Source organism: Hemiscyllium ocellatum, chromosome 23, assembly GCF_020745735.1.
Source record: "Hemiscyllium ocellatum isolate sHemOce1 chromosome 23, sHemOce1.pat.X.cur, whole genome shotgun sequence".
NCBI classification, from domain to species: domain Eukaryota; kingdom Metazoa; phylum Chordata; class Chondrichthyes; order Orectolobiformes; family Hemiscylliidae; genus Hemiscyllium; species Hemiscyllium ocellatum.
Window position 1 is genome coordinate 51,367,213 of NC_083423.1, and position 26,790 is coordinate 51,394,002.

The 26,790-nt window shown below is 42.2% G+C and overlaps 1 protein-coding gene across 1 annotated transcript in view; it reads right to left on the minus strand.

Moving 5' to 3' along the window:
* The window catches only part of abcc9 (ATP-binding cassette, sub-family C (CFTR/MRP), member 9), a 196,065-nt gene that overhangs the window by 75,679 nt on the left and 93,596 nt on the right, over positions 1–26,790 (minus strand). The window contains exons 15-19 of the mRNA XM_060843242.1: positions 9,672–9,782; positions 6,581–6,653; positions 5,072–5,177; positions 2,470–2,508; positions 631–669 (exon numbers count right to left, since the gene is read on the minus strand). Coding sequence (XP_060699225.1) covers positions 631–669; positions 2,470–2,508; positions 5,072–5,177; positions 6,581–6,653; positions 9,672–9,782 — 368 coding nt within the window. The remainder of the gene's footprint in view (positions 1–630; positions 670–2,469; positions 2,509–5,071; positions 5,178–6,580; positions 6,654–9,671; positions 9,783–26,790) is intronic.

Below are 26,790 nucleotides of genomic sequence, written 5' to 3' on the forward strand. Positions count from 1 at the left end.
CAGGCTGCTTGTTGATGGAAATATGATTTTCTTTGGCTACATTTTACTGAGGAACACCAGCCATTATAGATCATATTTTACATAATTCCTTGTGGAATGAGAATGAGGGAGGGTGGGGGTGGTGGAATCATCTACACTCGGTTCAACACCCACCGACATTGTATTCCAGCTCGCTAGCTCAGATTTGACGGAATCATAAATTTGCTGAAACCTGTCATTGTTACGTGGACCACCCCCTTCTGGCCTCGCATCCTTTCTACATCCTGAAGGATTGCTGAAACTGTCAAAGATGGACATTAACTACTGTGCCTGCCATGCATTAATTTCAGGTTAGGCTGAACATGATTACAATCAACAAGCTCCACATGCCAATACACACTCGTGACGACAGAAGTGGCCTTTTGCTGAAGATCAGGAATGGCTTTGACAGAATCAGGGCCATAGCAGCCAAATTACCGAGAAACAAATGGTATGAGAAAAGGAGAAAGAAAGGAAAATGGCAGAAAATGCAATGATTAGTTACAAGTGTAAAAAGCATTACCACTGGTGTGATGGTTATCAGGATGAAGTGTCACTAGAAAAACAACACATGACACAATTAGTGAACTGGCAAAGAGTAAGATAGAGTACCTCCCAGTCACCTCGAACACAGGCTCAACCTCATGCGCACTGAAATTCATGGTAAAACCAAGTTAGCAAAAAAAAACTTGATTGAAGCAGTCACTGACTTACTTTTAAAAAAAAATGCAGTCTGAAGCTTTTTTTGCTTTTTTTTGTCACTCACATGGACACACTGCTTCTTAAAGGGTGCAAGTGAAATGGAACAAGACATAAGGCATCACTGCAAAAACAAAAACCCCTGGTAGTGACCTGGAACGTTTCTTAGTCTTAGGAGATGACTATCAAGGAAAGTACCAGGTCTCCCTCCCAACCCCTTGAGCTGTTTAATAGAACGTCACAAAATCAAAGCCTGGAATGGTTGAAAAGACTGTGTGAACAAACAGACACCCTTTCCTCTGGCAGGGGTAGACCAGAACAAAGGGATATAATAGTAAAATAATGAAAAATACTTAAAAAATTTAAAACATTCGCTGTTGTAGAATTAAAAATAGCCAGGTTATTCCAGGGTGATATCAGGAAGTTTTTTATTGCGTAACCTGCAATGGGAAGCTGAAGACTCTCCTCCTAAAGGCTGTCTGAAATCAGTCAGTCATAGTCATAGAGATATACAACATGGGAACAGACCCTTCGGTCTCACCAGTCCATGTTGACCATGTTCCCAAACTAAATTGGTCCCACCTGTCTGCGTTTGCCCCTTCTCCCTCAAAACATTTCTTATTCCTGTACTTATTTGAACGTCTTGTAACTCTATCTGCATCCATAACCTCTTCTGGAGGTTCAGAGCACACATGAACCGCACTCTGTGTAAAAAAAGTTGTCCCTCATGTCTTTTTCAAATCTTCCTCCTCTCAATTTAAAAGTATGCCCCCTAGTCTTGAAATTCCCCACCCTAGGGAAAAGACACCCGCTATTCATCTAATTTATACCCCTCATGATTTTATAAACATCTCTAAGGTTACCCCTCAACCTCCTACATGCTAGCAAAAAAAAGTCCTAGTGTATCCAGCGTCTCCTCTATAACTCAAACTCTCCATTCCTGGTAAGATACTGGTAAATCTTTTCTGAACCATCTCGAGTTTAATGCTATCCTTCCTATAACAGGGTGACCAGAACTGGTCCCAGTACTCAAGAAGAGGCCTTATCAACATCCTGTACAACCTCAACATGACATCCCAACTCCTATACTCAAAGGTCTGAACAATGAAGGAAGGCATGCTAAATGCCTTCTTGCACTCAATTGAAAATATCAACGATGTCTTAGTGTTAAGCAAGTGTAGGGCAGAAAATGGAAGCTTGCAGTTAAAGTGCAAGCCAGAAATGATTTAATCAAATGGAAGCACGGGTACGAGGGAGGGGGTGAATGGTCTCCCTCTGGCCCTGTGGTCCCTGTGGGGACAGCCTCAATATCAAGGGAATCTTGCAATTTGGGAGAGAAATTGGAAAGCACATTTTCACGCAAGTGGCAGTGCAAATAAGAACACTGTACTCCAAAAGGCTACAGATACTGAGGTACTTTTGGAGCTTTGAAGGCTGAGATTATTAGATTTGTACTGGGTAAGAGTGTCAAAGTATATGTAGCAAAGGCTCATGCATGAAGGATGAGCAGTAAGTACCAGGAAAGGGGCAGGCACTTGTAGAACCATGTCTTAAAAGAAGGGGACAGAAGAAACCTGGAGGGAACAATTAATTCCAAATACAGAAACAGTGCTCAGACATAAAGTTAAGAGGAAAACAACATCATGTCAAAATAAGATAGTTCAAACAATCTGGATCAACTGGTATTCAGAACACTTAAAAACATTTTTGTTGGGGCAAGTTAGTATAAAAATTAAATGGAGCTCAAAATACCTTGGTGTTGCATCATGGTTCATCTCATTTGCAGGTTCTCTGTAGTTTATACCAAAAACAAAAATATAACCATCGTCAAGATTAGACAGGATTGGAAAATACAACGACCATGTGAACAGTCCCCACTAGTTATGGTGCGTAACATTAAAAGGTTGATCATTTATGGATTTAGGTCATAAATTCTACAGCAGTTTCCTGTGCTTCAACTACATTTACAGAGTTTAAGATACACTTTCTCTCCCTCAGCTATTGTATTCAATTGACAGAATTAAAACAAAAATAAGCAAACATCCAGATTCTGATAGCATATCATACAGCATTCAATAATGGCAATACGCACTACAATATCCAGCACTTCCACACCACTTTTTCATTGTTAACTCCACATGATAATTCACCAATCCCCCTAACTCTGTAAGAACTCACTCAATATGAGTGCACAGTTACCCCTACTTACAAGTCCTAGTATTACAGAATCCCTACAGTGCAGGTAAAGGACATTCAGCCCATTGGGTCTGCACAACCCTCTGACAAGCAACCCACCCAGACTCTCACCCCCACCCTATCCCCACAACCCTGCATTTCCCATGGGTAAACCCAGCCTGCACATTCGTGAACACTATGGGTAATTTAGCCTGGCCAATCTTGCACATCTTTGATCTGTCACCTGCACATGCTATTCACTTCAAGTCTACAGTGATGTGCTTTATTGAGCTTGTGTTACCATTGTTCAAAGATAGCACTTTTGCATTTTGACCACACCTTTAACAAAGAAATAATATTGTAATGTACTTTACAGGTAAGCTAGCCAAAAAGGCACACAGAGCAAATGGAGGAGACGCGTAAGGTAGAGAGACAGAAGATTAGGAGACAGAATTCCCAAATTTGGAATTTAGGTGGTTTAGAGCACAACTGTTGACAAGTGAGTGTCACATCAAAACGTCTTTCTAACATTAAAGCGAATGGGAATCAAGGAGAAAGGAATCTGCTGGTTGAACATGCAGTTCTCACTGTCACCTAGTCCACATACATAAGATGGTGGATGATGGTCATATTTGTTGGAGGTCCATCATCTCAACCAAGGAAATCACTGAAGATGCTCCTCAAAGTCGTATCCTATTCCCAATCGTACTTGGCTCTTCATCAATGACCTTCCCTTTATTATAAGGTGAGATGTGGGGATGGTCACTAATAGTTGTACAAACTTCAGGTGCATTGACAGATTATACGGAAGCAGCTGATGCCTGTATGCAGCAAGACCTGGATAACATCCAGCCTGACAAGTGGTAAGTAACATCCATGCCAGGCAATGGCCATTCCCAACCAGAGAGAAACTAAGCATTGCCCCTTTATCTCCGATGATATTACCATCACTGAATACCTGTATTAGGGATTATTGTTGACCAAAAACTGACTGCATCAGCCATATAAATAATGCTACCAAAGCCAGTCAGAGACTGGGACTTTTGAGGAGAGTAAATGACATTCTGTCTCCCCAAAACCTGTCCACTGTCTGCAATGGAAAAGAAAGAAGTGCGATGGAATACTTCCCCTCATGCCTGGATGAGTGCAGCTCTACTGATATTCGGAAAGGTTGGCACCATCTAGGACAAAGCAGTCCACTTGATCAGAAACCTATCATTACATTACATATTTGTTTCCTCCACCACCAATGCACAGTGCCAGCAGTGCCAACGAGGTGCACTGCCATAATTCACCAAAGCCTTCCAAAGTTTTGCCACATAGAAGGCTAGAGGCATCAAAAGTGTGGAACATTGCCACATGTAATACTTTTCCAAGGTACACACCTTCCTGACTTGAAACTACATCACCATTCCTTTGATGTCATTGGTTTAACATTCTGCTATTCCCTTCATATTGCTACTATAGGAGGACCTGCATGAGGTGGACTGCAGCAAATCAAGAAATCAGCTCACTGTCACCTACTCAAGGGGAACAAGAAATGTGCAAGAAATGCTGGTCTTGCCAGTAATGCCCATATCCTATGAAAGAATTGATGTGTCCACCATCTACAAGTCGAATGTATTATGGAATACTCTCCACTTCCATTGAAACTTGACAGCTAGGGAAAAAAGGAATGCACTTGAGAGGCACCCCATTCTTAACCTTAAATGTCAGTCAGTGGTAGTATTGTGAAATATCTACAAAATACTCTGCAGCAACTCATCAAAGCTCCTTTAACAGCATCTTTCAAACCAATAACCTCTATCACCTTGTGACAAGAGTGCCAGGAATAGCACCACTTTCAAATCTCCCTCCAAGCTACACGCCATCCTGACTTGGACAGATATATATTGCTATTCTTTCACTGCTGCAGGGTCAAAATTCTGGCACTGCCTTTCTAAAAGCACTGTGGGTGCACCTACAGCATCAGCACCATGAAACAATTCAAGGAGGAATCCCACAGCCCAAGAACAAATTTAAAATTATTATACTAGGAATGAAAATGGGGATTCTGAGGAGGCAAGGATCAGCAAAATGGAGAGTATACCACACAGTGAGGGACATCTGTCCACATTTTGCAACAAGGAGATAAAATGAGGTGATCTTCTTCATTGTTGCCAGCAGTTATTTTACTTACTTGCTCCAGTAAACTTTCCCAGAAACTTTCAACATTTCTCCGAGAGTAGCAAGGAGAAGTGAAGACTTTCCGCATCCCACTTGACCAACAATCATTGTCAGCTGACCTGGAAAGAAATTATAATTAAGGAATCTTTCATCAATCCTGTGTTGAATAATCAGTCAACAAAACCTTTTTCAGAAATTTGCTTTCGGCAAAATGAGCAGTGTTGCAGAAACCTTAAAATAGCTTGCTTTTTAATAAGATTGAAAACAAGTCAATCGAAGAGATTGTGTAAATAAGGACTAAGTTTTGCTCAAAGTTCATAACACAGTCTTGATCTTGTTAATCTATTCATATTCCCTTTCTTCTTCATGGTCATATTCTCAACTGCAAGTTTATTGATACAAAATTAAGGAGATGATTAGATTAGATTCCCTACAGTATGGAAACAGGCCCTTCAGTCCAAAAAGTCCACACCGCCCCTCCAAAGAGTAACCCACCCAGCTCCATTTCCCTCTGACTAATGCACCTAACATTATAGGCAATTTAGAATGGCCAATTCACCTGACTTGCAAATCTTTGGGCTATGGGAGTAAAACAGAGCACACAAACCCATGGGGAGAATGTGAAAACTCCACACAGTCGCCCAATGCTGGAATTGAACCTGGATCCCTAGTATTGTGAGGCAGCACTGCTAACTACTGACCCACCAGCCTGACTCAAACATTATCATTTCACTTACTCTTAAGTAAAATGAGAGGTGCATAAAATAGATCACAGACAACAAAGCATAAGAACTCCACTCTCTAGTATTTTGGAAATTATCAAATTAAGTTTTGCATCAATTTAGATCTGAGTTCTGCCAGTGCTAACTTGTAGACATTAAACAGCAAACTTAGGTACTTCTTGAGTTGGGGATATCTTGTATCTTTCAGGATGATCTGCTAATTTCTTGTTCATCAAATCTGGAAAGGTTAAATGTTCTACGTCAATACAATAACAGCTGGCATGGTAAAACATGTCTTGGTGCTTGTCAGCACAGTTATCAAACAACATTTGGCATTAAGGAGAAACAAGAACTGATGAGCTTGGCTCGAGAGGGAGACATAAGGAACATCTCAAAGAAGGAGAGAACAACAGATAATATTACCTTTGATTAGCCCATATACAACGTGAATTGGGAACTCACCAAAAGTTAGATGAGGTCACAGAGGGCGCAAGAAACAGCAAAAACTCATCAGCTTGTAACGAAATAATGCTGGGCTATAAATCCACTAAGTGGCAGGTTGTTAATAAGTACTTTATAATGATGAGCTAAATGACTTACACACTTTATGCTTGAAAATCAGAAACTGACATTAATACTCATCATCATTCCATTACCACTGATGATAATATTTTAATTAAACATCTGCCTATTTTGACTAAGAGCACTTTGCGTTAAACATAAAGCTTTAGTAAAAGATAGCTTGATGCACAAATCACAGAACAAGATTCCTCTCAACAACAGAGGTCGGTATATTTTACCTGTTGGAATTCTGATGCTGATGTTGGACAGAGTTGCCATGCCACTACCCCAAGAAAAGGACCCATCAGTAACCTGCCATTTAAAAATAAAATTCTGAAGTGAGAAAGCATTTCATTCAAATTGGAATCAGCAAGTTATTTCCGAGCATTTTATTTCCAAATGGTTAGGAAATAAATGAAATCACTTTGCCTTTCCCCATCCTTCAAACTGAATATATGATTTTATGCTTAGTGTTAAATTTCATTTGGATTTGTCTACTCATTCCACCAATCCAATCATGGTTTCCTGTTACTATTCGTCATTTTGTATTGCATTTATGACTGTAATATGATCTGCATATTTTGAAATTATGCTCCGTTTACCAAGTCTAAAGCATGACTGTAATATAAATCAGAAATGATAGTGTCCTGAATAAAGACCCTTCAGCCCATCTTTAGTCTGAAAAACAACTGTTCACTATTTTCTGTCACATAACCAATTTTGCAACTGTGCTGCCAATGTCCTATTAATTCTATGGTCTTTAATTTTGCTAGTACGTCTATTGTGTAATACTTTGTCAAACATCTTTTGAAATGCTGTATACACCCAACAATCATACTACCTTCTTCAAGACTCAATCCAATTAGTTAAACATACATTTCCCTTTATAAATCTGTGCTGACACTCTACCTTCAAAATGGCAATTATTTTCATCCAGATTGTCATCTTGGAAAGTCTCCCCACCTTCATGTGAAGCCACCTGTTCTGTCAATAACAGGTTTGTCCTTTCTCCCCATGTTTTGGATCCTGCTATATCATTTATAATCCTGCATCAGCACGGTGGCTCAGTGGTGAGCACTGCTGCCTCACAGTGCTAGGGGCCTGGGTTTGATTGCAGACTTGGGCATCTGTCTTTGTGGAGTTTACACATTCTCCCTGTATCTGTGGGGGTTTCCTCTGGCTGCTCCAGTTTCCTCCCACAGTCCAAAGATTTGTAGATTAGGGGAAATTGCCCATGCTGCCCAGGGATGTGTAGGTTGGGTGCATGAGTCAGGAGTAAATGTAGAGTAATGAGAAATGGTTTTGGGTGGAATACTTTTTGAAAGGTTTGTGTGGACTTGTTGGGCCTAATGGCCTGTTTCCACACTGTAGGGATTCTATGGATCCACTGACACTATCCCTCATATATTCAAGTCAGAGTGGAAGATTATTACGAGAGTCCCTGCAGTTTCCACTCTTACGTGCCTCAGTAACCTGAGTTGTGCTCCATCTCATTTTTCTATTTTGAAGACAGTAAATCTTTTAGCATTTTCCTTTAACCTGTTTGCCCCATCCAATTATCCATTTTATATACACAGTTGGTAATGCATGTTTCTTCAATGTGAATTTGCTTTAATGCAGTTGAAGAATTTAGACCGTTATTTGTATGGCATGAATTCTCCTTACCTGTATTAGCTAAAATGTGGTTCCAGCCTCATTAGTTTAAATGGCGCAGCTATTGCACAATTATCTTATAACAGAGATCACACAAGACCAGAACTATCACATTATATCAGAACCAACTGCAATATCCAATCTCACTACTATCTCATCTTCACGGTTAGGTTGCTAGCACCCTCTCTTCTTATGGTGTCAAATGTGGTGAGTGGACGGACTGGGAAGGAGACATGGAGTGCAGTGGGAATGTTTGTTGGACTCAGGAAATGTGCGGGTGGTCAGCAGCTTCTGAACCCAGTCAGACCACGTGTGGAAGCCCCCTGTGCTGATCAACTGCACTGTAATGCTTAACCGTAATCTGTTAATCTGACTGTAATATTTATCCTTTTAACTTTCTTTCTTATTTTCTAACTTATACTATGAATCACTGGAAGGTAATACAACTTTTCTTTCCTTTCATTATTTTGTATCTAAGACATATAGCTGGATACTTTGTACCTAAGATGGTGCTGTGAGGGATGACATTGTAAAGTTTTCACTGTACCCCCGATACACGTTACAATAAACCTAATTCTAATTCTAAGATGCAAGGTACTTCATTTGTTGAGCCAGCCACCCCCTTCTCATCTGCAAAAAATACTCTCCCTTTATAATCTGTGATTAGCCCCACCCCTTGTTTTTAGACTTGTCTTTTAATTACTTATTTATATAAGAAAGATGTTTGAGTTTGCTGTCAAGTGTTGATATTTCGCAAATTCTATTTTTGCATCGGTTATCTTTTCTTTACAAAAGAACATTCTCTGCACTGATCCATCTTCCTTATTTGTATTGAATACACTATATGAAAGACAATAATTAAATGCTTGTTTAGTGCTATTTAAAGATCAATGATGAGGTTTTCAGGGCCTGGTGTCACCAAGGCTGGTTACGGGAATGAAATGACATATTGGAAAACTACAAACAGACAAGATTGAGGAATCTGAAGTTAGTTCTGGGCTTGTGCTGTGTTAAGAGAGCTCAGTGAGGATGTAACTTAAGTCTTACAATTTATCCTGCTGCCTGGCATTACAAGAAGCAGAATAATCCGCCCTAGTTTCTTTCCAAGATATATCTGAGTAATTTTGGAGGGGGGAGGGGAGGGTGGAATTGTGTGCGCTTGTTATTTTGATGGCATATATTTCTTTGTGTGAATGAAATCAGGTGTCATCCTTCATTCAGCTTAAGTGCCCGATTTGTAATTGGTGCCTACAGTGATGGCAAATATCTTGCCCAGTACAAATTGGCCATCCAGAATAAGGGTAGAGAGCGCAAGCAGCAGGAACTAGAAATGAAAAATAAGAGCTTTCTCATCAGAGAATTAAATCTGGGGACAAATGCTTTAATCTTGGTATAGAAAAGGCCTTTTAAAATAAGAGCCAGTTAACGTCCAATGGAATATTTTACTTTGTTTGAATTATAATTTTATTGAAGTGATTAAAGGCAGGAAATGAATACTCTTACACAATTTGACTTCCGTGCTGGCTGTGGGAAAAGGCCAGTTCTATCTCATTTATGTGTCCTAAGTCACGTGTAAAGTACTGCTCTTTCCCTTTTGTTCCCATGCGCACAGAGAGACAGGGATTAGTCACATGAGAACCACAGCTGTACAGTAGGAAACAATTACAAGTCACTGACCTTGACTGACACATCTTCTAGCTCCCTGGACCGAATGTACCTCCTCAGTGGCTGCTCGAAACCTTCCAGCTGGTCCTTCAGGGGCTGTCTCCTGTTGAAGGCCTTTGTGTGCTGTATTATGAATAAAACATAGATAATTACATCAATGTAAAGCTCCTTGCGTACATTTGATTAGACTTCATCCCACCATTGCAGCTTTGACTGTAACACTGGGCTCTTTCTGTCTCCAAAACAGAGAGGATTGCTGGAGGAACTCAGCAGGTCTGGCAGCATGTGGAGAGAGAAACCGTGATAGAGTTTTGAGTCCAGTATGACTTGTTCAGAACTGAAGAACAGTTAAGTCTGTTGCTCTCTCAACAGATACCGACAGAGCAGCTGAGTTTCTCCAGCATTATCTGTATATGTTTGAGATTTCCAGCATCTGTGGCATTTTGCTTTTATTATGCTTACTCTGTCCTGTTCTCCATTTACAACCAGGACAGGTTTACCCAAGTTTTGCCTTGCCTATGAAACCTGATTGACCTTGTATCTATTTGTTTGAATATTTTAGCTGATAGTTCAACCCTGAGTACACTATATCTATTTTTTTTCTATCTCTTCTTTTTACCCACCTTGGAACTTTAAAAGGGACCTACCAGGCAACATTTTGTTGCATAGGATGATGCGCGTTTGGTATGAGCTGCCAGAGCAAGCTGTGGAGGCTGGTACAATTACAACATTTAAAAGGCATCTGAATGGGTTTATGAATAGGAAGGGTTTAGAGGGAAACAGGCCAAGTGCTGGCAAATGTGACTAGATTAATCAGTTCCTCCCACTGCCTGCTACCTAGTTATGCCTGCTTTTATTTCTGTCCTCTCAGATATTAACCCTTGAAACTTCACTGCAGCCCTATCACCATCCTCCACCATTCCTGCATCTTCCAATGTTCCTGGGTCAGTAAACTTCACTCCCTCCTATATAAAACCACCACCACTATCTGCGCCACCTTTGCTAAAGGCACCCATTCATATTTTTAAGCTGGAGTTGGCTCAGAAGATATTTACCAGGATGTTGCCAGGAATGGAGGATTTCAGTTATAATGAGAGACTTGATAAACTGAAACTTCATTCACCGAAGAGTAGAAGGTTGACGGGTGACCTTAGAGGTTTATGAAATCATGAAGCCTATAGACAAGGTGAATAGCAGGTGTCTTTTCCCTAGGATGGGGGATTTCAAGACTAGAGGGCACATTTTAAGCTGGGAGGAGATAGATTTTTTTAAAAAAGGCATTTGGGGTGATTTTCTTTTAACACAGAGAGTGATTAGCATGTGGAATGAATTTCCTGAGGAAGTGGTGGATGTGGGTAGAGTTGCAATGTTCAAAAGACATTTGGATAAGCACATGAAAAAGAAATGTTTGAAAGGATATGGACCAAGTGTGGGCAGGTAGGATTAGTTTAGTTTTGGATTATCGTTGGCATGGACGAGTTGGATGAAAAGATCTGTTTCTGTGCTGACTCTATGATTCTAAATAACAACTCAAATTCCCTTGGAGATAGTGAGGACAGCAGATGCTGGAAAGTCAGATTCAAGAAAAGGTGTCGAGCTGGGAAAAGCACAGCAGGTCAAGCTGCATCATAGAGGCATAGAGATATACAGCACGGAAACAGACCCTTCAGTCCAACTCATCCATGCCAACCAGATATCCTAAATTAATCTAGTCACATTTGCCAGTACTTGGCCCATATCCCTCTAAACCCTTCCTATTCATATACCCCTCCAGATGCCCTTTAAATGTTGTAATTGTACCAGCCTCCACCACTTCCTCTGGCAGCTCATTCCATACACGTAACAGCCTCTGTGTGAAAATGTTGCCCCTTAGGTCCCTTTTATACCTTTCCCCTCTCACCCAAAACCTGCACCCTCTAGTTCCCCCACTCCAGGGAACAGACTTTGTCTATTTACCCTATCCACAGCTATTATGATTTTATAAACCTCTATAAGTCACCCCTAAGCCTCCAACCTCCAGGAAAACAGCCCCAGCCTATTCTGCCTCTTCCTATAGCTCAAACTCTCCAACATGCTTGTAAATCTTGTCTGAATCCTTTCAAGTTTTCACAACATCCTTCCAATAGGAAGGAGAGCAGAATTGCACACAAATTCCAACAGTGGCCTAACCAATGTCCTATACAACCATAACATGACCTTCCAATTCCTATACTCAATGTTCTGGTCAATAAAAGAAAGCATACTAAACATCTTCTTCACTATCCTATCTATCTGCATCTCTACTTTCAACGAACAATGAACCTGCATTCCAAGGTCTCATTGTTCGGCAACACTCCCCAGGACCTTACCATTAAGTGTATAAATCCTGCTAAGATTTGCTTTTCCAAAATAGCAGAAGCTCATGTTTATCTCAAAAAAACTTCATCTGCCACTCCTCGCCCATTGGCCCATCTGATCAAGCTCCCATTGTACTCTGAGGTAACCTTCTTTGCTGTCCACTACACCTCCAATTTTGGTGTCATCTCCAAACTTACTAACTACACCTCATATGTTCATATCCAAATCATTTATATAAATAACAAAAAGTAGAGGACCCAGCACCAATCCTTGTGGCACTCTACGTGTCACAGGCCTTCAGCCTGAAAAACAACCCTCTATCACCACTCTCTGTCTTCTACCTTTGAGCCAGTTCTGTATCCAAATGGCTAGGTCTCCCTGTATTCCATGAGATCTAACCTTGCTAACCAGTCTTCCATGAGGAAGCATGTTGAATGCCCTGCTGAAATCCATATAGATCACGTCCACCACTCTGCCCTCATCAATCCTCTTTGTTACTTCAAAAAACTCAATCAAGTTAGTGAGAAATAATTTCCTATGCACAAAGCCATGTTGACTATCCCTAATCAGTCCTTGCCTTTACAAATACATGCTGAAAATGTGTTGCTGGTTAAAGCACAGCAGGTTAGGCAGCATCCAAGGAACAGGAAACTCGACGCTTCGGGCCAGAGCCCTTCATCAGGAAACGTCCCGAGGCGTCGAGTTTCCTGTTCCTTGGATGCTGCCTACCCTGCTGTACTTTAACCAGCAACACATTTTCAGCTCTGATCTCCAGCATCTGCAGACCTCACTTTTTACTCTTTACAAATACATGTACATCTTGTTCCTCAGGATTCCCTCCAACAACTTGCCCACCACCGAGGTTAGGCTCACCGGTCTATAGTTCCTTGGCTTGTCTTTACCGACCTTCTTAAGCAGTGGCACCACGTTTGCCAACCTCCAGTCTTCTAGCACCTCACTTGTGACTATGATTTACCTCAGCCACACTCTTAGCTGTTCCTTTACAATAATTCACAGCTGTAGTGGTTTAATAAGGAATAGACGTGGTTTAATAAGGAATTGGAATCCCTTGTTAAAGGGAAGAGGGCGGCCTATGTAAAGATGAGGCGTGAAGGTTCAGTTGGGGCGATTGAGAGTTATAAGGTAGCCAGGAAGGATCTAAAGAGAGAGCTAAGAGGGGACATGAAAAGTCCTTGGTTGGTAGGATTAGGGAAAACCCAAAGGCTTTCTATAGGTATGTCAGGAATAAAAGAATGACTAGGGTAGGAATAGGTCCAGTCAAGGATAGTCGTGGGAAGTTGTGCGTGGAGGCTGAAGAGATTGGAGAGACACTGAATGAATACTTTTCGTCAGTATTCACTCAGGAACAGGACATTGTTGCTGATGTGAATATTGAGTCACAATTAATTAGAATGGATGGCTTTGAGGTATGTAGGGAAGAGGTGTTGGAAATTCTGGAAAGGGTGAAAATAGATAAGTCCTCTGGGCCTGATGGCATTTATCATAGGATTCTCTGGGAAGCAAGGGAGGAGATTGCAGAGCCATTGGCTTTGATTTTTATGTCCTCGTTGTCTACAGGAACAGTGCCAGAAGACTGGAGGATAGCAAATGTGGTTCCCTTGTTCAAGAAGGGGAGTAGGGATAACCCTAGTAACTATAGGCCGGTGAGTCTCATTTCTGTTGTGGGCAAAGTCTTAGAGAGAATTGTAAGGGATAGGATTTATGAACATCTGGATAGGAATAATGTAATCAAGGACAGTCAGCATGGTTTTGTGAAGGGCAGATTGTGTCTCACAAACCTTATTGAATTCTTTGAGAAGGTGACTAAGGAGGTGGATGAGGGTAAAGCGGTAGATGTGGTGTATATGGATTTTAGTAAGGCATTTGATAAGGTTCCCCATGGTAGGCTACTGCAAAAAATACGGAGGTATGGCATTGAGGGTGCGTTAGAGGTTTGGATTAGGAATTGGCTGGCTGGAAGAAGACAGAGGGTAGTAGTTGATGGTAAAGGTTCATCTTGGAGTGCAGTTACTAGCGGTGTTCCACAAGGATCTGTTTTGGGACCATTGCTGTTTGTCATTTTTATAAATGACCTGGAGGAGGGGCTAGAAGGTTGGGTGAGCAAGTTTGCAGATGATACGAAAGTCGGTGGAGTTGTTGATAGTGAGGAAGGATGTGACAGGTTACAGCAGGATATAGATAAGCTGCAGAGCTGGGCAGAAAGGTGGCAAATAGAGTTCAATGTAGGTAAGTGTGAAATGATTCACTTTGGTAAGAATAACAAGAAGATGGAGTACTGGGCTAATGGTCGGATACTTGGTAGTGTGGATGAGCAGAGGGATCTTGATGTCCATGTACACAGATGTCTGAAAGTTGCCAACCAGATGAAAAGTGCTGTGAAGAAGGCATATGGCGTACTGGCTTTTATTGGTAGGGGAATTGAGTTCCGGAGTCCTGAGGTCATGTTGCAGTTGTATAAGACTCTGGTGCGGCCGCATTTGGAGTATTGTGTGAAGTTTTGGTTGCCATACTATAGGAAGGATGTGGAGGCACTAGAACGGGTGCAGAGAAGGTTTACTAGGAGTTTGGAGCTGAAAATGTGTTGCTGGTTAAAGCACAGCAGGTCAAGCAGCATCCAAGGAACAGGAAATTCGACGTTTCGGGCTAAAGCCCTTCATCAGGATGAGGAAAGTGTGTCCAGCAGGCTAAGATAAAAGGTAGGGAGGAGGGACTTGGGGGAGGGGCGATGGAGATGTGATAGGTGGAAGGAGGTCAAGGTGAGGGTGATAGGCTGGAGTGGGGTGGGGGCGGAGAGGTCAGGAAGAAAATTGCAGTTTTCTTCCTGACCTCTCCGCCCCACCCCACTCCAGCCTATCACCCTCATCTTGACCTCCTTCCACCTATCACATCTCCATCGCCCCTCCCCCAAGTCCCTCCTCCCTACCTTTTATCTTAGCCTGCTGGTCACACTTTCCTCATTCCTGATGAAGGGCTTTAGCCCAAAACGTCGAATTTCCTGTTCCTTGGATGCTGCCTGACCTGCTGCGCTTTAACCAGCAACACACATTTTCAGCTCTGATCTCCAGCATCTGCAGACCTCACTTTTTACCAGGATGTTGCCTGGTATGGTAGGAAGATCGTATGAGGAAAGGCTGAGGCACTTGGGGCTGTTTTCATTGGAGAAAAGAAGGTTTGGGGGTGACTTGATAGAAGTGTACAAGATGATTAGGGGTTTAGATAGGGCTGACAATGAGAACCTTTTTCCACGTATGGAGTCATCTAGTATGAGGGGGCATAGCTTTAAATTAAGGGGAGGTAGGTATAGGACAGATGTTAGGGGTAGATTCTTTACTCAGTGAGTCGTGAGTTCATGGAATGCCCTGCCAGTAGCAGTGGTGGACTCTCCCTCTTTCTGGGCATTTAAATGGGCATTGGATAGGCATATAGAGGATAGTTGGCTAGTGTAGGTTAGGTGGGCTTGGGTCGGTGCAACATCGAGGGCCAAAGGGCCTGTACTGCGCTGTATTTTTCTATGTTCTAGTGAGAACCATAGCCTAGTTTGTTATGCTGTCTGACTGACTCCCATTCTCTGTAACTAGACATCCCTATCTTAAAATTCCAACATCCTAGAAAAAGAAACCAAAAATTCTATTTGTTTTCTCAGTTACATGTTGCACCTGCATACTAACCTTTTTGCTTTTCATGCAGAAGAACGCCCAGGTCCCTCTGAACTGCAATCTTTTGGAGTCTATTTCTCTATATAAATAATAATCTGCCTTTTGATTCTTTCTACTAAAGTGTGGAGATGTTGGTGTTGGACTGGGGTGGATAAGGTCAGAGCTCACATGACGCCAGGTTATAGTCCACCAGGTTTATTTGAAATCACAAGCTTTCAGAACGTTGCTTCAAATTTCACCTGACTGATGAAAAATATTGATTTAAATGACCTGTCGTTTCCTCATATTAATTACCCAGTTGCACTCCCAAAAGGTTTCATATTTACTTTAGCTACTCTCATTCTTTTTGTATGCCCACAGAAGCTTTTGCTGTTTGTTTTTATATTTCATGCCAATTTACTTTGTAATGAATTTTATCTCTGAGTCAATGTTTCAGATCAGGATTGATGAAGGGTCCCGGTCTGAAAAGTGGACTCTGCTGCTCCGCTGATGTTGCTTGATCTGCTATGCTTTTTCCAGCTCCACACTTTATCCACTCAAATTCCCTTCCCAGTCTCTCATCATTCTATCCAATGCATACAGATTTTGCAGACCTCCTTGACTGATCTCCATTGGGCACATGGATGCTGGCAGCCAATTAATAATCAACGTTCCTGACTGCAAACGCCCTTCAGAATATCCTTGTAAATAAGATCCTGACATTCATAACTTGATGGTGAAGGACTACAATGGAACCATCGCCTTGACAGAAACTTGGTTCAAGGATGGAAATTCCTCAACCCTCCTGCAAAACCCAATGGCAAAAACAATGCCATGGCAGCTATAATTTATATTTCATTTCCATCTATCCCTTAAAGGTTTTGCCACCTGCTTTTACTATTGAACATCCCACCTTGTTCACCCCTTTCATCCTGACTCTCCACACCCTCATTCACTCAGACCCACTCAAGGTCCATGCCAAATTCCTCACAACAGCATCTTCATTTCCCCTCAGATCCTGATGAGATACCTTTCAACTCAAGTGACTTCAATCATTTAGCCTCCCCTTTTCTGAGTCGGCGCAGAAGAACTTGGAGCAGGAGTAGCTTACTCTGCCATTAGATAAATAATATGATTATTATTGTGCAGGATGATGACATTCAGCCCATTGAGGTCATCTGTGGAGTGATTCAATCAGTCCCATTCTCCTCTATCTGCCCTTTGTACCAAAATATTAATTTCTTTAAATATTTATCTAATTTACTTTTGAAATCATTGTGTCCCCTCTATCAGGCAGGGGTTCACGGTTAAGGTTAGTGTTAGGGATGAGGTCAGCCAGTTGGACTTCACAGTGCAGTTAATCTGGCCCAATCAGGGAACCCTGGCTGACAAGAAAGCATAAATATCAGGGATATTGACTCCCTGAATGCCTGCCTCAGTGAGTGGCAATGCTATTGTCAAAGGCTACACATTTGTAAATGAAGGGTGATCCCTGGTGGAATAGCGGCTCCTGAGAAGTTATTTCACTAGTCGCATGTCAAGTATAAAGGCGATGAACTGAGAGCATGGATCAGTACTGAGCTACGATGTTGTGGCCATGATGCAGACTTGGAAAACACAGGGGCAGGAATGGTTGTTGGATATTCAGGGGTTTTAGATGTTTCAAAAAGAATAGAGAGGGAGGTAAAAGAGGTGGAGGAGTGGCATTGCTAATCAGGGATAGTATCACAGCTGCAGAAAGGGAGGTCATCAAGTAGGGATTGTCTACTGTTTCAGTATGGGTGGAAGTCAGAGACAGGAAAGGAACAGTCACTTTTTTGGGAGTTTTCTATTGACCGGTCAATAGCAACAGAGACATGGAGGAACAGACTCGGAGGCAGATTTTGGAAAGGTGCAGAAGTAGTGGGGTTGTTGTCATGGGTGACTTCATCTTCTCTAATATTGATTGGAACCTTTTTACTGCAAATAGTGGATGGAGCAGATTTTGTCAGGTGTGTCCAAGAAGGACTCCTGACTCAGTGTGTAGATAGGCCAACTGGAGGGGAGGCCATATTGGATTTGGTACTTGGCAATGAACCAAGAGCAGTGTCAGATTTCTCCGTGGGAAAGCATTTTGGTGATAGTGATCACAACTCCACGACCATTACTATAGACATGGAGAGGGATAGGAGCAGACAGTCTGGGAAAGTATTTAATTGGGAGAGGGGGAATTACAATGCTGTTAGGCAGGAACTTTAGAGCATAAATTGAGAACAGATATTCTCAGGGAAATGCACAACAGAAATGTATAGGTTGTTTATGGAACTTATTGGATAGGTTTGTCCCACTGAGTCCAGGAAGGGATGGTCAGGTGAAAGAATCTTGGATGACAAGAGATGTGGAACATTTAGTCAAGAGGAAGAAAGAAGTTTACTTAAGGTTGAGGAGGCAAGGATCAGGCAGGGCTCTAGAAGGTTACAAGGTAGCCAGGAAGAAACTGAAGAATGGATTTAGGAGAGCTGGAAGGGAGCATGAAAAAGCCTTAGCGACTAGGCTTAATATAAACCCCAAGGCATTCTACACTCATATCAGGAACAAGAAGATGGCCAGAGTGAGGGTAGGGCCGATCAGGGATATTGGAAGGAACTTGTGCCTGGACTCGGAAGAGGTAGGAGAAGCCCTTAACGAATACTTTGCTTCAGTATTAATTAGTGAGAGGGACCTTGTCGTTTGTGAGGACAGCATGAAACAAACTGATGTCTCAAACAGATTGACATTCATAAGGAGGATGTGCTGGAAATTTTGAAACTCATGAGTCCCCTGGGCCAGATGAAGTATATCCAAAATTTCTACAGGAAGTGAGAGAAGAGATTGCTGTGCTTTTGGCAATGATCTTTGTATCCTCACTCTCCACTAGAGTAGTACTGGATGATTGGAGGGTGGCAAATGTTATTCCCTTGTTCAAGAAGGGGAATAGGGATAATCCTGGAAATTGCAGACCAGTCAGTCTTACGTCTGTGGTGGGGAAATTAGTGGCGAGGATTCTGAGAGATAGGATTTATGGTCGCTTGGAAAAGCATAATTTGATACGAGATAGTCAGTATGGCTTTGTGAGGGGCAGGTTATGCCTCACAAACCTGATTGAATTCTTTGAGGATATGACAAAATACATTGACAAAAGTAGAGCAGTGGATGTAGTGTATATGGATTTTAGCAGGGTGTTTGTTAAGGTTCCCCATGGTAGGCTCATTCAGAAAGTAAGGAGGCATAGGATACAGGGAAATATGGTTGTCTGAACACAGAACCAGCTGGCCCATAAAAGACAGAGGTTGGTACAGGTAGACTATCCTTTATCCAAAATTGTCTGGATCAGCTGGTTTTCAGAATTTGCAATTTTTCAAATTTCAGAATAAGTGACAGTTTGATGGTGAATTTTTTTCAAAATCTTATTGGAGGAGCAGACTTACTAACTCAAATAGCCATTGAGATTGAATCCAGGCCTGCCAGTGTTGGGCCACGCCCCTCCACATCACATCTGAGTGACACACATGAGTGGGTGGCAACTTGGATTAACTGTTTGCATGCCAAACAACCTTGTTAATGAGAAAAAAGCTTCACAAGATAACCTTTCGGATTTTGGAGCTTTTCGGATTTTGGAACTTCAGATAAAGGATCCTCTACTTGTAGTAGATGGAAAGTATTCAGCCTGGAACTTGGTGACCAGTGGTGTTCCGCAGAGATCTGTTCTGAGACCTCTGCTCTTTGTGATTTTTATAAATGGCTAGGATAAGGTAGTGGAAGGGTGGGTTAGTAAGTTTGCCGATGACACAAAGTTTGGTGGACTTGTGGATCATGTGGAGGGCTGTTTGCAATGGAACATTGACAAGATATAGAGCTGAGCTGAGAAGTAGCAGATGGAGTTCAACCTGGAAAAGTGTGAAGTCATTCACTTTGGAAGGTCAAATTTGAATGCAGATTTCAGGGTTAAAGATAGGATTCTTGGCAGTCTGGAGGAGCAGAGGGATCTTGGGGTCCGTGTTCATAGATCCCTCAAAGTTATCACCCAAGTTGATAGGGTTGTCAAGAAGGCATATGGTGTGTTGGCTTTCATTAGCAGGGTTTATGCTGCAGTTCTATAAAGCCCTGGTGAGACCACACATGGAATATTGTGTTCAGTTCTGGTCGCCTTATTATGGGAAGGATGTGGAAGCTTTAGAGAGGGTGCAGAGGATATTTACTAGGATGCTGCCTGGACTGGAGGGCATGTCTTATGAAGAAAGGTTGAGGGAGCAAGAGCTTTTCTCATTGGAGTGAAGAAGGATGAGAGGCGATTTGATAAAGGTGTACAAGATGATGAGAGGCATAGATAGAGTGAATAATCAGGTCAGAGATATTTTCCCAGGGCGGAAATGGCTCTCAAGTGGGCATAATTTTAAGGTGGTTGGAGGAAGGTTTAGGGGATATGTCAGAGGTGGGTTCTTCACACAGAATGGTGGGTGTGTGGAATGCACTTCCAGCAGTGGTAGTAGTGTCAGATACATTAGGGACATTTTAAGTGACTCTTGGATAGGCACATGGATGATAGTAAAATGAACAGTATGTAGCTTAGTTTGATCTTAGAGTAGAATAAAAGATTGACACAACATCGAGGGCCGAAGGCCCTGTACTGTGCTATACTATTCTGTGTTGTATGGTCTATGTTTCAAATGGGACTGGAGTAATTTAGGATATCTGGTCAGCATGGATGAGTTGAATTGAAGGATCTATTTCCGTACTGTGCATCTCTATGATTCTATGACTCTAGCATCTCATGCCCAAAACCGTAAATTTATGTCCCCTTGTCCTTGTTTCATCAGCTCTTAGGAATAGCATTTCTTTCTCTGATTCTGTTAAAATCTCATCCAGCTCCACCAGAGTTCCCCACAATTTCCTCTACTCCAAGGGGAATAATCCCAGCTTCCCCAAATGAAGCTTGTGGTTAAAACCCTTCATTGCTGGAAACATTTTGGTAAATCTCTCTTGTACTCTAAGAATCCTCACTCACTGCACTTTCCACCCAATTTTCATATTCCAGTGCTTTACAACCTTTTGAGTGAAAAGAATATTTCCTTCTCTTACTCCTCATTAACTTGAGTCCTTATTTGGAGAACATGGGCAGATCTTTTCCATTATAAGTTGAAGCGCTTTGTTGAATGAGATGAGGGAAGTGCTCTTTCCGGCTTACGCCTACAGGAGGCCATGCCACCAGACAAGCCAACCTCAACAGTTGCAGCTCAGGTCAGTCCTATGTCCTGAGTGAATCCAGACCCCCAGTCCTGCAGGAAGAAACTCAATGATCTGTGAAAGGAAATGTCACCATCTTCTGTCTGCTACCTCACACTCACGGGGCCAGCACTCCCTCGACCTGTGTCACTGAATGGGACTGCATCTCACGACTACAACCCTTATTATTGCATGCATCATGTTCACTTGTTCACTGTCACTGTACAAAGTCTTCCTGCCCTCTGCACTTCCCACTCACTCACTGGGGATACCTCTCCTGCTTCTGAGACACCACTTAGTGCTATTCCAGGGTGAACAGTTATCAGTGTTAGGTGGAAATGTGGATTGGAAGTTACAATTGGACCTGCCATGATCTTATGAACAGCAGAGCAGCCTCAAGGAGTTGAATGGCTGACCTCTGCTCCTGAATCATGTGCTCACATGTTCCAGACTCTCCTGGTTGGGGGAAATAATATTTCAGCATCTATACCATGAAGACCTCCAAGAACTTTAAATACTTCAATAAGAGCACTTTTTGTTCTTCCAAACTCCAGAGAATAAAAGGTGTATGCTACTCAAGCTCCTTGCAGAACAACTAACTCATTCCTGGAATCAACTTTGTAAGCCCTTGTAGGATCCCTGTAAAGCAAGTGCACCTTCCATGAGATAATGAAACTGCAACTGTGCTCAGAGATCAAAGTACAATCTGTCAAAGTTCCATATGATTTCCACAAGATTTCCATACTCTGACATTCCAAGCTCTGTGCAAGAAAGGCTTAAAGGCCACTCACTTTCCTATTTGCTTGTTGTAGCTGTGTATTGCTCATTTTCAGTGATTTGTGTACACAGACCCAAAACCCCTCTAACCATTAACATTTATTCTCTTGTTTGTCATTTTTCCAAGAAAACAACAATCTCACGCATCCCAACATTAGACTGTCTACTTGCCATTTCATCTCTATTTTCTGTTCTCCTAATTACGTTGTAATCACAGCTTCTATTTCAAAGTAATTTTGTATCAACAGTAAACTTGCATTCATTAATTCCCTCATTCAAGTCATCGATAAAGATTGCAAATAGCTCAACCAGAATCCCTACAGTGTGGAAGCAGGCCATATGGCCCATTGAGTCTACATCAACCCTCTGGAGAGCATCCCACCCAGACCCACAACTTAGCCTACATTTCTCATAGCTAATCCATCTAGCCAAGCAGACAGGGGAAGAACATATAAACACCACACAGAAAGTCACCTGAGGCTGAAATTGAACCTTGGATCCTGGCATCGTGAGGTAGCAGTGAGCCATTGTGCCACCCCAAAGTCAAGCACGAATTCTTGAGGCATTTCACTAGTTACAGTCCTGAAAATGACTGTTTAGCTTATATGGTCTCTGTCTCAGATGCAAATAAAGCCAACTCAGACCATGTCCTTTGCAACTGATATCCTTTTTTGCCTTTTGACGGCCCCCCACTCCCTTCCACCTCTGGTACTCTCACCCGGGTCATTTACAATGGAATTCCAGACTCAACAGTCTGACCTTCGGTGTCTGATGAACACTTCACACAATGTGCAAGCATAGCCCTTAGCTCCTTGTTACCTTTCTAATTTTAATTCTCCACTCCGAAAACATTGACAGATGGAATGGAATGTAGTGAAACATGATTCACCCCTGTAAGAAGAAGAGTAGGAGGACTTGCCCCATTCAACTCCGTCTGCTGGTTTTATCCACTCAGTTAATCCATCAGCGTCTCTTCTCTGTTTCCACCTCCATGAGATATTGTGGTATTTAACATAGCAACTGAGGATTTGAATACAAGTCCAATCTTTCATTCGAGTCATTTATAAATATAGTGAAAATCTGAGGCCCCAGTACAGGCCCCTGTGGGACACAATGAATTATACTGCACTCACGAAAGTACCTACTTTTAGCTGTACCCTGAGAGTCCTCCCAGCTAGCCATTCCCTACCTATACTTAAAACGTTGCTTCCAAATTCAAGGGCTTCAATTTTTTTTCCCTAATAACTTTTTGGTAATTAGGCTTTTAATAAAATCATATATCAGTCGGTTGCTACGTAACCACGATGGTCGTCAAACGAAGTGCCAGATTTTTGACGTCCCACAAATAACATTTGGATGACCTCACTGTTTCAAAGTTTAGTGAAAACTGAATTTATAGCTCGCTGGTTTGTCATTTTTCAGCATTAGGCCAACATTTCATGGACTGTTAAGCCACTTAACCCTGTAGTAGCAGGGTTCAACAAGAATAAAAGGATTGAGTGCAGCAGGTCAGGCAGTTGCCGAGGAGCAGGAGGATCGATGTTTTGGGCATAAGCCCTTCATGATGAAGGTCTTATGACCGAACCATCAATTTCCTGCTCCTTGGATGCTGCCTGACCGGCTGTTCTTTTCCAGCACTACACTCTTGACTCTGAGCTCCTGCATCTGCAGTCCTCACTTTCTCCAAGAATAAGAGGATTGTCTCATAACTAAATCAGTGGGAAGGGATTTATGGTTAACCGAAAAACTGTTGCAATTCCGTGTTTTAAAAGAATATTACGTTTTGGGATTGTCAGTTCACGTTTGGGTATTCGGAGAGAGCATGCATGCTCTGTGGTCTGCTGACCTTTCACAATCAAACTCCTGAAAGGAAAACTCAGACTACATAACTGAGAAAACGATGCAAAGAATTTGCGTCCAGAGACACAGAGTTTGCAATGATTAGATGCCGGCCCAGATTTTCGCTCCTGAGGTGGGAAATTTTCCAGCTGACTGTACCCGACTCAAACAAAAAAATTGTGTCCCTAGATTTCCAAACCTTCATTGTGCTAATCGTGCCAGAGACAGTCGGGAGGAGAATATAGAGATTGCTGATAATCAGTGGCAACACGTTAAAAGGCCCATCGAGCTTCCGTGAAACTCTTTTTTTCTCAATACTAGACTCTCTAGCCCTTGCCATTTACACCCCCTTCAGCAACTCCCTACGCCCCATCCATGCACCTCCACCACCAACCCCCTACCCCACTGATGCCTTCTACCCTTTGTGCCAACATATGCCTATCCACACATCCCCATAATATTTGTTGGGTTTTGTTGGTTGAGCCGCATTTATTGTCTGTCCCTAGTTGCCCTTGAGAAGGCGGTGGTGAGCTTTCTTCTTGAGCTGCTGCAGTCCACCTGCTGTGGGTTGAGCCACAATGCCAGGATTTGGAACAAGAGACAGCAATATATTTCCAAGTCAGATGCTGAGTGGCTTGGAGAGGAATTTGTAGGGGGTGGTATTTCCATATATCTGCTGCCCTTGTCCTTCTCGATGGAAATGGTCGTCGGAAGATGAGGTCTATGGATCTTTGATGAATTTCGGCAGTGCATGTTGTAGATAGTGCACACTGCTGCTACTGAGTGTTGGTGGTGGAGGGAGTGGATGCTTGTGATTGTGGTGTCAATGAAGCTGGCTGCTTTGTCTTGGAGGGTGTCAAGCTTCTTGAGTGTTGCTAGAGCTGCACTCATCCAGACAAGTGGGGAATATTCCATCACACTGCTGACTTGTGCCTTGTAGATGATGGACAGGCTTTTGCACCTCAGAACAGGAGTTAGTTGCCAGAGTATTCCTAGCCTCTGACCTGCTCTTGTAGCCATGATATTTATGTGCTGAGTCCAGTGAGTTTTCAGTCAATGATAATCCCAAAAATGTTGATGGTAGGGGTTTCAGTGATGGTAACACCATTGAATGCCAAGGGATGGTGGTTAGATTGTCTCTTGTTTGGGATGGTCATTATCTGGCATTCGTTAGGCACAAGTGTTAGTTGCCATTGGTTGGGCCCAGGTCTTGTTGCATTTGAACATGGACTGCTTATCATAATCATATTATTGCTGCATTGTACTCAGAATGTAGTGCTAACAAGGATGTTCCCAGGACTCAGCCGTCTGAGTTCTAGGGAGAGGTTGATCAAGCTAGGACATTTTTCTTTAGAGCGCAGGAGACTGAAGGGAGGTATAGAAGTGTATAAAATCATGAGAGATTTGGATAGGGTGAATGCACTCAGTCTTTTTCCCCAGGGTTGGGGAATTGAGAACTAGAGGGTATCAGTTTAAGGTTAAAGGGGAAAGATTAGAATGGAACCTGAGGGGCAACAGCTTTTGCACAGAGGGTGGTATGCATGTGGAATGAGCTGCTAGTGGAAATGGTAGAGGCGGGTACATTAACAACATTTAAAGGCATTTGGACAAATATATGGATAGGAAAGGTTTAGAAGGAAATGGGCTCAAGTGCAGAAAATGGGATTCGCGTGGATGGACCAGTTTGGGCCAATGGGTCTGTCTCTGTACTATAGAACACTATGACGTTATGAGTTGACCTCAAACTCGTGACAACCTGGTTAAAATTTACACCAACCCAGAATCACCCATATGACATTCACCATCATTTACCCTTATACTTCATGCCAACTCACCCAATATTCGCCAAGATAAATCTCATGAGCAAATGCTTATAAAACGAAGGTGCTGAGAAGGGAAAGGAATTACAGACTGGTTAGCCTAACATCAGTACTGGAGAAAATGCTAGAGTCAGCTGAAAAGGATATAATTACAGGACACTTAGAAAATACCAACAGGATTACAAAAGGTCAGCATGTATTTATGAGAGGAAAATAGTGTTTGTCTGGAGTGTTCTGAGAACATAACTAGTAGAATATGTGAGAGAAAATCAGTGGATATGGTGCTTTTGGGTTTTCAGAAAGCTTTTAATAAAATTCCATACAAAATATAAGAAAATTCAAAGCACATAGGACTGATGATAATTTTCTAGCCCAGATTGGGAATTAGCTCACAGACAGGAGATAGAGAAGTAGTGGCAAGCCAACTATCACAGGGATGTAGTCTCAGCTATTCATAAATATCAATGATTTTGATGAGGGAATCAAATGTAGTATCTCCACGCTTCCTGACAACACAAAATTAGAAGATAGAACATAGAACAATACAGTGCGGAACAGGCCCTTCGGCCCTCGATGTTGCGCCGACCTGTGAACTAATCTAAGCCCACCCCCCTACACTATCCCATATGCTTATCCAAGGATTGTTTAAATCTCCCTAATGTGGATGAATTAACTACATTGGCAGGCACAGCATTCCACACCCTTACCACTCTCTGATTGAAGAACCTGCCTCTGACATCTATCTTAAATCTATCATCCCTCAATTTGTAGCTATGCTCTCTCGTACAAGCTGATATCATCATCCTAGGAAAAAGATTTTCACTGTCTACTTATCTAATATTCTGATCATCCTGTATGTCTCTATCAAATCCCCCCTTAGCCGTCTTCTTTCCAATGAGAACAGTATCAAGTTTCTCAGCCTTTCCTCATAAACCATTCCCTCCGGACCAGGCAACATCCTGGTAAATCTCCTCCGCACCTTTTCGAATGCTTCCACATCCTTCCTGTACTGGGACTACCAGAACCGAATGCAATATTCCAAGTGTGCCTGCACTAGTATTTTGTATAGTTGCAGCATGACATTATGGCTCCAGAACTCAATCCCTCTACCAATAAAACTTAACACATTGTATGCCTTCTTAACACCAATAGCAACCTGGGAGGCAACTTTCAGCAATCTATGTACATGGACTCCAAGATCCCTCTGCACACACCACACCAGCAAGAATCTTTCCATTGGCCCAGTACTCTGCCTTCCTGTTATACTTCCCAAGTGAACCACCTCACATTTAGCTGCATTGAATTCCATTTGCCACCTCTCAGCCCAATCCTGCAGTTTATCTAAGTCCCCCTGCAACCTATAACATTCTTCCACACTGTCCACTACTCCACCGACTTTAATGTCATTTGCAAACTTACTAATCCATCCACCAATGCCTGCATATAAGTCATTTATAAAAA